The sequence below is a fragment of the Gopherus flavomarginatus genome, chromosome 1 (genome assembly GCF_025201925.1).
Source record: "Gopherus flavomarginatus isolate rGopFla2 chromosome 1, rGopFla2.mat.asm, whole genome shotgun sequence".
Lineage (NCBI taxonomy): Eukaryota > Metazoa > Chordata > Testudines > Testudinidae > Gopherus > Gopherus flavomarginatus.
In genome coordinates, this window is record NC_066617.1 from 209,676,090 (window position 1) to 209,688,405 (window position 12,316).

The window sequence follows — 12,316 nt, forward strand, 5'->3', positions numbered from 1 at the left end:
GGGGGCTTAGGGCTGGGGTGGGAGGTTGGGGTTTGGGTGTGGACTTACCTCAGGCAGCTCCCAGCCAGTGGCGCAGTGGGGCTAAGGCAGGCTCCCTGCCTGTCCTGGCTTCATGCTGCACTATGCCCTGGAAGCAGCCAGGAGGTCCGGGTCCTAGGTGGGGGAGCCAGGAGGCGCCACACACTGCTCTCACCTGCAGGCACCACCTCCTCAGTTTCCATTGCCCATGGTTCCCAGCCAATGGGAATGCGGAGCCAGTGCTCAGGGCTGGGGCAGCGCGCTGAGCCCCCAGCCCACAAGCCTAGGAGCCGGACCTGCTGGCGTTTGTGAGGCACAAAGCAGTGCCAGGACAGGTAGGGACTAGCCTGCCTTAGCCCCGCAGCACCACCAACCAGACTTTTAATGGCCTGGTCAGCGATGCTGACCAGAGCCACCAGGTTCCCTTTTCTACCGGGCATTCCAGTCGAAATCTGAACGCCTGGCAACCCTAGTGCTATCCTATCATTTATAGTTTGACTTCCTTTTCAGTGTCATGTGTCAGGCCTTCTAGAAAATTAGAATGGGATTCTTGGAGTAAAGCTAATAGAGTAAATTAATACACTGACTGGTTTTTCTTGTTTCGGGACCTGAATTTTAATCCTAGTTTGGATTACAAAAGCAAATGCATATAGTGGTCTCCTCTCCTCCTGCAGACAAGTTTAAAAACAAAACCACTGCAGAACTAGCAGTCTCTGGGGAAGTAAGTAAAAGAGATTTGCAGGTCAGGCATGAGGTCCATTTACTGTATCGTGTGGGAGACTTTCGCTCCAGCTGTTTGCACTCTACCTGATTTAAGATCATGCTATTAGTCAATAACTTGCACGAGCACTAAATTTACCTAAAAATTTTTAAAGAAAAAACAAACAAACTAAAGGATCTAGTGGTTTCCTAGGTCTCCAGAAAGGTCAAGATTTTATATTTCCTGTAATGCAGTTTATTTCCACATTATAGTTAAGCACAATGGAGGACGGGCCAATATCTGGGGAGTGTTTTTGCAGGCAGTGGCTGAAATGAACTACAGACTCCACAGTCAACCAGCCAGCTCCAACTCTGCAAAATGACCTTATTTAGCAATGGTGTGTTATGCCCTTTTAAAGAAGATGCTTCTGATACTATTACCTACCCTAGAATACAGCATGGTTATGGAATGACAGTTCCTAGATTTAAGAAGTTACTGAACTTTGCTGCTTTTTACAGTCCGTGCCAAAGATAGGACTACAGTGTGATCCCAAGCTGTGCTTTAGCCACGTTGAAGCATTAACATGTTGTTACTGGGTTCTTCACATGGTGTGTTTATAGTGTAAATGCAACCTGTGTGAACCAGAAGGAGGAAAGTGGGCCACGATTTTCAAAAGCGATTAGTGATTTTGGGTGCTTCCAGTTTTGGGTGTCCACCCTGAGACACCTGAAAGGGGCCAAATGGTCAGAGGATAGGTGCAGAATTCTTTCTGGAAATCAGATATTTTTCAAATATCTAAAGTTGGGCGTCCCAAAATGACCAGCCTCTCTTGAAAACCTTGGCTATAACCTGTAGCCAGGGGACATGAGACTGTGGTAGAACCAAGGAAGTAGCAAATATAGTGAAAGGTACCCTCACTGGCATATCTATGATCCGTTCCAAAACGAATGGTTATATTCAATACACCAGAATAGCTGCTTTGCTATATGTTTCTTTGATGCAGACCCACAACAAAAACAGGACAGACACGTGGATGGATTTTAAGCCAAAGGCTACAAATCTTATTAAACTTTAACAGAGGGGAGGGATGCTACCCACCATCACCCCTGCTCGCCTATACCAGGCATTTAGTTGATTCCAGTGCAAGATTTCTAGGGCTCCAACCACATCACTCATAACTCAGCGTAGGCACTCCTCAGTCTACCCCCCGGGACTCAGCTCATTCTGAGTTCCAGCACAATGTACTCCCACAAGGGGAACAAAGGGTGCAGCAGGGTGGGGACTCTGCCCGCAGGGCCCCAAGGTCTCACTTTGTCCCAAAAACCCATTGCCAAAATCCTAGGTCTCTTATCTCTGGGAACTGTTTATTTTATCCTTGCAACCATGTGGGAAACCAGCTGCAAATTGTGACGAATCAACAACTCAAAGTACTCCCTTTAAGTACCAAATGCATTCCTACTTAACCCACTGTGGCTTGAAGGTGCTGCAAAGAAGCCAAAATATTCTCTGGTCCTCTGCTAGTTGGCCCATGGGAGGAAAAAAAAAATCTTTCCTGACCCCCCTAAACAGACGATCAGCTAGGCCTGCAGCATCTCTCAGGCCAGGTTCCCACTCCTAGTTCAGGGTGGGTAGGATGAGGCTGCAGGAATGAAGTCCAAAGAGGCTCCACATGGCTCCCCATTCCAGGTTAAATCCTGGGAGCTGGGGAATGCTAGCCAATCAGCACCCTTTTCCCCTCCAACTGGCCAATATGTACCAGAGACTCCAAGGGAGAGGTCCTTCCGTGAGTAGCTCCCTACCTCACTGCTGGGACTGTCCCCCTTCACTAGTGGCTCCATCAAGTTCCCCCACATGTTGCAGCAGGTGGGTGGCATTTGCCAAGCCCTAAAGTTGAAGTAATGCATACAGTGTCAGACTTCACTGCCTTCTTCTTCTGTGTCACATCCTATGTTTTCCCATTATTTTGTTTTTTAGAGAAAGAGGAATTGTTCCAGAGTGTACTGACACAGATTGCTGAACAATTCTCAAGGTAAAAACTTTACATCATTATTATGAATGCAAAGTTCTATTTCTTTTATTGACACCGGCTAAGGCTTTCAAAGGGGGCTAAAGAAGTGAGACACCCAACTTCCACTGGAATTCAAAGGGAGTTGGGCACCTCATGCCCTTAGAACTCTTGACAATTCCAGCCTTACTGCCGGACTCATCCCATACAACTCCCATTGACTGCAATGAGGAGATGCACAAGGCTTATGCCAAGAGGGAATTTGGATGGTATTTGCACAAGAAATGAAAGGTTAATTGATTTAATTGTGCTTCCATCATCTTATTGGCAGCAAAAAAAGTGCATCTTTGTTTAGTTTTGTAGGCTCAGCACTTGTTTAACGATTTTAATGTGCACATTTTTCTTCCATCAGATAACAATTCTGAATGTTTTTACAGATGCTTATTTTATCTTCACTGGCTTCAGTAAAAGGGATTAATTCTGCTATATCTCTGTAAGCCACCAATATGATTAAAAGAAAAAAGAGCTTCAAAGGTGTACAGATACCTGAATGCTGGTCTTGAAGCACCATCAATTTAGTTTTGCTTCCCTAAGGGGCATGATAACAAGTATCTACTGGAAGATGGGATATGACTTCATTTTCTCAGAGCTATAACTATAGCATTCTCTTTTAATATACATGGACTCTCCAGAGCCTTTGAATGTGCACATCTTTCTTCAAGGTTGTACATTCAGCACAGATTTTGCTGTTCTTTACTTGATGTTAAATGTCATTCCTTGGTCTACCCTTTGAAACTGGTGTGTGGTTTCTAGTACAAAATCTTTTCTTTATTGTATACATATAGATACAAATGTATATTTCATATCTGACTTTTTTCCCCAGGGTGTTTAAAATCAATGAACTGAAAACTGAAGTAGCAAATCACTTGGCAATGCTGGAGAAAAAGGTTGAACGTAAGTGTCCTCAATTTTTTAACAAAATTAGGAATTACTATATATAAAATTGACATCTGTTTAATTATAATACAAGGGTCTGGTAGCATTTGCCCGTTATTCAAGTCTCCTGACACTTCTCATTATATCACCCTGTTTTCAATTACTTATAAATTTACAAGACTTCAGATATTTGGGCTGAAATTTTCCATGCTGGGTCTTTGCCTGAGGCTGAATTGTTCTGGAAAAAAAGTTCAGCCATTTCCAAGAAGAAGGCTAGGGGAAAATATGGTGTTTTGTCCATGTTAAAAAATGCTGGTGACCTTTTCCTTGACAAGCTTTAGCGCCCCTATGCTTTGGAGAAGGGACTTGAAATATGTCAGGATGTGCCTTTTTCTGTCCCTATGAAAACTTGCCCAAATTTGGACAAGTAATAAGTCTTTGAAAAATCAGTTTGCACATGCTCAGTAGAGACTACTTCAATTTTAGCTGCAAAATTCCCCAAATATTCCATCTGTACTGAGCATGCTCCGGTCCAGTGATTAGCAGGATTTTCTGTATGATTGTAGTTCTGAGCTGCCATGGGCCAGAGCAGGGCCAGACACTGAAACTGAGGGCAGACAGCTTGTCTCACCACACCCTTCTGCTGCTAATGACAAGGTAGCCTGTAGGAAGAAGATGCCTAATTTGAATGCAGAGTGGACAAGAGCCACACTTGCAGGGGAAGCATAGGGAGCAGATGGTGACAAGGAGCCTGTGGGAAGACTGGGACTGGAGACTGGCAGGGGGAAGAGAGAAACAGAGACTGGAATTTGAGGGGCAGAGCGATAGCTAGGGAGGGAAACAGGAGGGAACTGGGAGCCAGTAGATCCAGGGGCTGCTGAGATTGGAAGAGAAGCTGTGTGGGGGGACTGGGACTGGATGGACAAGGAGACTGGGACTGGGAACCAATGGAACTAGGATAAGGAGATGTGGGAGGAGGAGAGACTGATCTGACAAAGAGCTGGGCTATGGAGGAGAACTGGGAGTGGCTGTGGGAGTGGGGGTGAGACTGGTACAGGGAGTCCAAAGAGTTGAGACTTGGAGTTGCTAGGCAAGGAGACTGGGCCTGGGAGGAGAAGCCAGAGCAGCGGAGACTTGGATGGGAATGAGGAACAAGGGATGGGGAAGAGAGGGCTGGGATAGGGACATGTTGGAGGGGATGGGGTAGAAGGGTCGTGTTTATGGGGGACGGACATAAGTCTGTGCTCACCATAGCACACTCCGGTCCAGAGCCTGACATGGAACCAAGGATTCCTGAGTCTCACCTTTCCTCTGCTGCCAGCAAATATCTGTGAAACCCACTGGCAAAGTGTCCTGTCCCCCTCGTCTGCTGGTCCACATGGGAGAAGACAATCTACTACTATTGGTTAGTCTATCAATTCAAGTGGAAGAGTTATCTGAGGTAGATCTAAAGGTTCCAGTCCACCTAATGACCCACGTTGGTGTCAATAAGATGCCACATGATGGAGTTTCTGTTTTTTCTGTTTGCTTTTTTAAAAACCTAGGAAATTACACACACACCACTATGTTAACAGAACAATATAAGGTTGCAAAGTCAAGCACTCAAAAGTTAGGAAATGCCAGAATTACGGTGGCTTGTGCTACGTTAATTCAGCACTCTTGTGTGTATGCGTTATGATACAGTCCTTAATTACATGATCACATTTTATTTTATTTTTCTGCAGGACACCTGTCTCATTTAGTACACAGGATAGACCTGCTCTGGAGAGGAATCAGGGCTGTGTAGTAAAAGAAAATGTTGTCTGTTGGACTTCTGCTTTATTTGTTACAGAAATTGGAAGGTGTGTAGTGAATGAGGCAGGAAGAGGAAGGATGTTTTCATGCTTACAGTAGTAAATGCTGGCTTGGAGAATTAGATTCTGTCCCTTCCTCTGCCCCAGAGCAAGTCACTTAAACTACACTTTTCAAACGTGATCACCAATAGTGTGTCCCTCCTTTTCTGGATTCCTGACTTGAGACCTAGGGATCTGATTTACAGAAGTGCTGAGAATTCAGAGCTGCAACAGCAGTCAATGGGAGGTGTAAGGTGAACATATAAAGTGGTACAGAATGCTAAGCACTCTGAAAAATGAGGTCCTGGGCATCTCAAATTGGGCACCGAAACTTAGTGAACCTTAATGAAACTTTTTACTTTAATCTTGCTGTGCTTCCGTTCTCCATCTGTAAATGGAGATAATAATATCCCACTCTCTCACCTTACAGAGGATTGGGAAGGTGAAGTAATGTTTGTGAAGCACTCAGATAACCTAGTGATGAGCATGAAAACCAATGAGGAAATTAATCATTGTATATTCAGAGCAGGGTTTGAATAGTGTGCAGTAAATCAGGCCTGGGGCCACATATTGAACAATGAAAAGAAAACAAAATAGCTGCTCATTAAATGAGCACTGCCCATCCTGTGCACTAAATGAGGAAGAGCGCCTGTGGAAAAAATAGTATGTGATCATGTAATTGAAGACTGTATCATAATGCATACCCACAAGGGAGCAGAATTAATTCTGGAATTTCCTATCTTTTAATGCTTGACTGTTCAACCTTAATACTGTACTTTTCAAATATGTTGGCTGTTTGGATGTGGATGTGATAGATATATATTTATAGTGGTGTTTTCACTTTCATGTGATATACAATTCCAAAAGATAAGTGCCTACACTCAATAAAGAGAGGATAGTCCTGTAAAATATAGTCTCTTTCCTTGAATTTTTTAGTACTTTAAAAAAAATAATCAAATGAGGATAGTGTCGTTAACTTCTTCCATCTTATGTGGTTATGCTGGATATCTGCACAGATCAGAACCCTTGTTATTCATTTATACTCCTTCCTCTTATTGTCAACCTCTTTCATTAATACATTTACCATATATTAAAGAGAATACCACTGAATATCTTCTTCTCATTGAATACTCCAGACTTCCCATTAGTAGCTTTAGGTTTTCAAGGTATTGCCAATATATGTGAAAGTATCTCACTTTCTTTTTCCCTTTCTGTACTCTCACACTGTATGAAATATGGGGCTCACTGAAGTCAAAGGAAAAAGCCTAATTAATATCAGTACAGGTTTTCACCTACTGTGGTTCCTATTCTAGCTGCAACACACACACTGATTCTGAATATGTAATATAAGTAAAATGTAAAATACTATATTGTCCATACCAATAAATATACTGCATATATAAAATAGACTACATATATTTTGTGTGACTTCACATGGTTTAGACAAGAAAGGCTACATATGCTTTTTATTAAAGAGGCAGAGGCTTTAAATTATCTCCGCCGAAACTGGAATTGTAAACACAGAACACCCACGCCTTTCATCCCCTGTTTCCTGGTTGCAGATTAAAACACTGCATGGCTCTATTATTGTTTCTATTCTTCCTTATTGTTTTAACAGTAAAATTTATTGTTCTTCGTTACTCTGCAGCAAGAAAGTAAAGTTCAAAGCAGCATTTTTCTGTATATAGTCCGATTTTTATTTTTTCACCCTGTGTGGTGCATAAAATAGACCTAAGGAAGAGAGGGCAATAGGACACATAAAGCACTAGCATACAGCACAGTTTTGACAGGGGCAAGTTCTCATTTATATGCTCCACAGGCATAGGCATATTTAAGACAGAAATTGATGGAGCCTTCTGCCACATCACAGCTGCAGCAATACCTTTTCGCTCTAGGCTAGTACCAGCAGCTTGCCAGAATCCATGGACCAGAGCAGGTGAGACCGGCACTTCTGTGGGTCTCCCCATCAAACTGGTGTACAGAGCAAGCACCAGAGTGAGTGCTGTATCCAACTATCCCAGCCAGACAAATGCTTCCTTCTTCCACTTGCTGTCTCCCAGGTGGCTTACTAAACCCCAGCTACAGATGCACTCTGCATGCACATCCTTTCAGCACTGGCAGACCAGCAGGAATGGGAGGAGATAACAAAAGGTTGCTGTCACATGGTTCAGGGTCCAATCCAGACCAGTGAGGGGTTATGTCACCACTTGCCCTGCCATCCTGAGTGCCTTACGATGCTTTGCTGCTGTAGCTCCCAGCCTGGGATGCTCACAAACAGCCTACAAGCATGCAGGTCACACCATGAAGTGTTTATGTGCTAGATAGCCCTAATTCAGCAGCTCTGACACCAGCACCCTGTCTACAGCCCCACTCTAGCTTCCTCCAGCCTTGTTTCCACAAAACTGTGCGCTCTGCAATATCCATCCTTTCCTGGATAGTTCAGAGAAATTATAAGGTTTCTGTGTTCTTCTGAAGACACAAAAGCACATCACATCTTATTAATTTAACGAGGGTAAACACATTCTTCCAGTTAAACACAGCTCTGAGTTGGTTTATAGTTAAAAATTGAAAGAACAATAATCCACACCATGCAGAGTCATGCACAAGAGTGTATTATGCACAGCGCTGGCGGAGTATCATTTTGCTTATTAGGCTCAGAGATACTGCAGAACAATTGATTACAATAGATTATATAGGGTGCTCATTGGGCAGAGAGAAGCGACGGGGATGGGTTTTCCCAAGCCCTGGATAGGTTCTAGCAGCAAGACAAGATAAGGCCAATAAGCCAATGGTCTAAAAGATTACATAATGGCTCCACCCACAGCTCAAATTAACATATTGCTGACAATCAGGTAATTGCCCTCAAACTATGTCTATTAAAGTGTATAGGTTAAATCCTAATTTTGGGAAGGGGAATGAGGATTTAAAGCAAAAAAGCAGTAATTAGTATTTAACAATAACAATTGTTTATTAGTTAACCCTTGGATTTCTGTGGGCTAGGATTGGCATACATCTGTGAGGAGAGGGTGTCATCACTTATGTCAATTATATTAGGCCTCTCCCTGAACTCTGTCTGGGATCTGAGGGGTATTGTATCACTATCTCCTCCCTGCATTAGGGAGTAAGCATGAGGCCTTTCTCAGCACTTCATGTGTCTATAACTCACGATAAGGACGTCCAATTACATTCAGAGTTATGCTGACTTCACTCATAGACTTGAAACACACAAGGTTATCTGTTTACCCCAGCTTTCTCTTAGCCATGTATTGCTAGTCCTCATCCAGGCCTATATGAAAAGTTCTTAGAAGAAACTGTAGTTAAGATTTTACATGCACAGCAAATGGATTTTGGCCCTTCAAAAAAAAGATCAACTTTATTAACAACAGGACATAGGTTAAGTGTTGCTAAGTAAAAGGAATAAAGTTAGAAAGGGCTACAAGCAAATAAAAATGAAAACATGCATCTAAAAGTCTAAAACTTAATCTAGCAACATTTCTCTCACCAGACATTCTTCTCCCCAGCCATGGCTGATTTTCCCTAGTCAGGACTTTCCACAAAAGTATAAGATGCTGGCTTCCCTTGGTAAAACATCTTTGCCTAAGCAGGTTTCTAACCTGTATTCAGTTTCCAGAGACTTCAAACCCCACCATCTTGGTTGAAGGACCCATCTTTCTCAGCTTGCAAGAGTTCTGGCTTCTTGTGTCTGTCTAGTGATGGGTGCCAAAGATGGCTTCTGTCTTTGCTTATATCTTGCAAAGTTCAATGAATTTGTTTCAAGAGAAGGATGGCTTCATGCTGTTCTTCCCTTCCTGTGGGCTTCTCATCCCTCCGTATGTAAATGGGGCTTCTGTTGTTTTGCTTTCACCATGCTTAATTTATATAGGACACAGATAAAAAGCTGCCTTCTCTCCTGTCTGGGGGGGAAGGGCGGGAGTACCTGTTTCTCCCTGTTTGGCCACAGACTGTAAAGCATAATATCATTAAATATCCAAATTTCCTCATATATTGTAAATATATACATTTCACAATGATATTAGTGTCATTAGCTTTCAGAAAAGACCTTACCCTATACACTTTTATAATACAGTAATATTCAATATAATCAGTTGATTCAATTGCTTATCACTCGAGGTTCACCTCCCCTTGTCTTTATAGACAAGTAAAACTTTACAATGTGTTCTTTGAAAAGTAAAACCCAGACCAAACTTCTCTCTCCTGCTGGGGCATAGACACCATCCTATCTCTTCCCCCATTACTCGGCTCGATAGCCCTGTTTACCCAATATGTAACTATGGACTTTCATGGTCTTTGCCTGAAGACCTGTCTGGTCAGAGAATCAAATACACATTCCTTTGTCTGAGGCAGCCTGTGCTTATGCATTGCTTACCAAACACATGGTATTGACCAATGGGAAATCTTGGCAAGTGATTGTAACAAGTGGCGGCATTGTCTCCATCAGGGTATCAAAGTCTGTGACAGAAGCTGGCTCCTACAGCTTGAAGAGAAAAGAGTCCATAGGAAATAAGCAGCTCACAACCAAGATACATACATTTGCAATAAGTGCCAATGATCATGCATATCTCTGATTGGACTGTTCAGTCACATGAGACATTGCAAACCCTCTACAACGTTGGCTACAATTCAAACCATCTCTCGCAGACGAAAGATGCCAACACGCACCAAACACATGTTAAGAATATAATTCTAGCACATACTCATAACTTTTTGTCCACACCCTTTGCATACACCATGACAGAATATTAATGATCAGTGAGTTATTAGTTTTCCAATGACGTATTGCATGATACCTTTTAGATACAGATTATAACCATAGTGAGTTGGGGCACATTGAATTGGTTGGGTCAGCCAAAACTCATTATCTGATACCAGCGAGTCCCTTTTCCTCTGGCACTGGGATGCTTTTAGGGTCACAGTTGCAAACTGTCTTATTTCAGCTACATGGTGAAATAAGTTACATATCTGCAGTACATGGGGCTTGGTAGTTGGATTTGGGAAGCCAGCATTCACAAAGCTGACAAATTTTCCCCAAACAAGGCTCTTTCTTAAACTGGATCTCTCTACTGATAGAAATAACAACAGATATGGCTATTCAGGGCTATTTCTGCATGAATGGATCAGATTGCATCTCCAACAGCCAGTGTTGGTGAAGAGGTGCTCATTTTTTCCTGTCTACGAGTGCACACATCTGCTCAGAATTTGACCTCAAGATCTTGCAACTGTGCCAAGTATGCAACATTTTGAAATAATTCCAGGTGTTCGTGTTTTAAGTGTATAAGTGCAATGAGCTGAATCCTGAACTTCTTACTTAGGCAGAGTCCCACTGAGTTCAATAAGAGTTATGATCCAGTGCAGAATTCAGAATTCAGCCCAAAGCCTTTTTAAACTATGGGGTCTTTTAAAAACGTATTTGTTGCTGCAAATTAATGTAAAGGGCCTTGATCTGTGTGCATAAACAAGGCAGTTTATCATATACAAGTAGTGTGAAGCAAATTACGCTTTTTTTCAGCTGCTTCCTTTGATCTTGACTTCTGCAATGGAGACCAGGTGCTGGCATACAAGGGATGTGAAATATATAAATGGGTGTCAAGTGGACACCTACAGAATTTAACTGACTGAAGTGTGTAAGGCCTTGTCTACACAGGAAAATTTTCTCAGTATAATCCAATGTATTTATACTTGGGCAACCCTCATTGGGACACTCCTATTCTGGTATAAGAGTGACTTTTCCTTTTCCTACATTGCTTGGGAAGGGTTTACAGCTAACTCCCACTCCTCACCCCCAAGCCATTTTTATGCTGAAATAAAAGTTGGGAGTAATATCTCTAAAATTAGACCTGTAAAACTTCACCGTGTAGATAAGCACTAAGTTAAGACAGCAAAGCATCCTGCAGTAGAATAAATGGCCTTAAACGAGGGACATGGAAGAGTACAACTGTGAATCCCAAAGGAGCATGACCCAGGGTGCACCTGAACAAAATGCACAACCACATCATGCCAGGAGGAAGAAAAATGACCCTTCTGCCCTGCTTAAAGGTCTATCATGTCACAGTAGTTATTAGACAGGTCAGCAACCATAGCTGAAATTAATCATCTGAAAAGGACACGTAAAGGAATGACATCTAAGGCCATAAGTGAGATCCAACCACTTTATCTATCTATCTATCTATCTATCTATCACTGGTGCATGGTTGATGGCATTACATTTAAGGACCATAAAGTATTTCACAAATGTAAAGTGAGGGCAGAATCTGGCCCTGCCTCTCAACTTAAACCACTGTTATATGTGACTGCACAATGCTAAAAAAATTAATTTCATGACTACAAATTAATTTCATGACCATTTCAGGCCTGTCCAAAAGTTCTTCCTAACCCTCAGTAAGGAAGGAGAAGAACACTTAATTTTTTTTAATTTTAAAAACACCCTTTAAAAAAATAATTATATTAGTTTTCTGCTCCAGTGTTGATGGTGAGCAGGTTTGAGGAAAGCTGAAGAGCGATTGTGACCGGGGTCCCACGGGAGCCAACTGAGGTCACTCAGTTAGGGTGAACTGCAAAGAATGGGGCTGACAATCCCCAAACTGGTGGATAATTCAACACTTAGATTTACCCAGCCAGCACAAAACAGCTTCCGTAATACCTCACTGGTTACCCAGAAGCCAACAACACAGTTCCCTTATAGTAACCCAGCCTCAGGCCTCCACCCAGATACCCAAGTCAAGTATGATGAGGATTGCTGAAAATCTTATTCATCATATAAAAAAGTTCTACCAATCCCAAAGGATCAGACAGATGACCTCCCAGGTT

The 12,316-nt window shown here is 42.4% G+C and overlaps 2 protein-coding genes across 4 annotated transcripts in view; both read left to right on the forward strand.

Annotated features, from left to right (window-relative positions):
* The window catches only part of PDE9A (phosphodiesterase 9A), a 91,752-nt gene that overhangs the window by 36,470 nt on the left and 42,966 nt on the right, over positions 1-12,316 (forward strand). For all 3 annotated transcript variants that reach the window (XM_050936611.1, XM_050936610.1, XM_050936612.1), the window contains exons 5-6: positions 2,693-2,747; positions 3,607-3,677. In XM_050936611.1, coding sequence (XP_050792568.1) covers positions 2,693-2,747; positions 3,607-3,677 — 126 coding nt within the window. The remainder of the gene's footprint in view (positions 1-2,692; positions 2,748-3,606; positions 3,678-12,316) is intronic.
* The window catches only part of PKNOX1 (PBX/knotted 1 homeobox 1), a 284,239-nt gene that overhangs the window by 27,573 nt on the left and 244,350 nt on the right, over positions 1-12,316 (forward strand). The window lies entirely within an intron of this gene.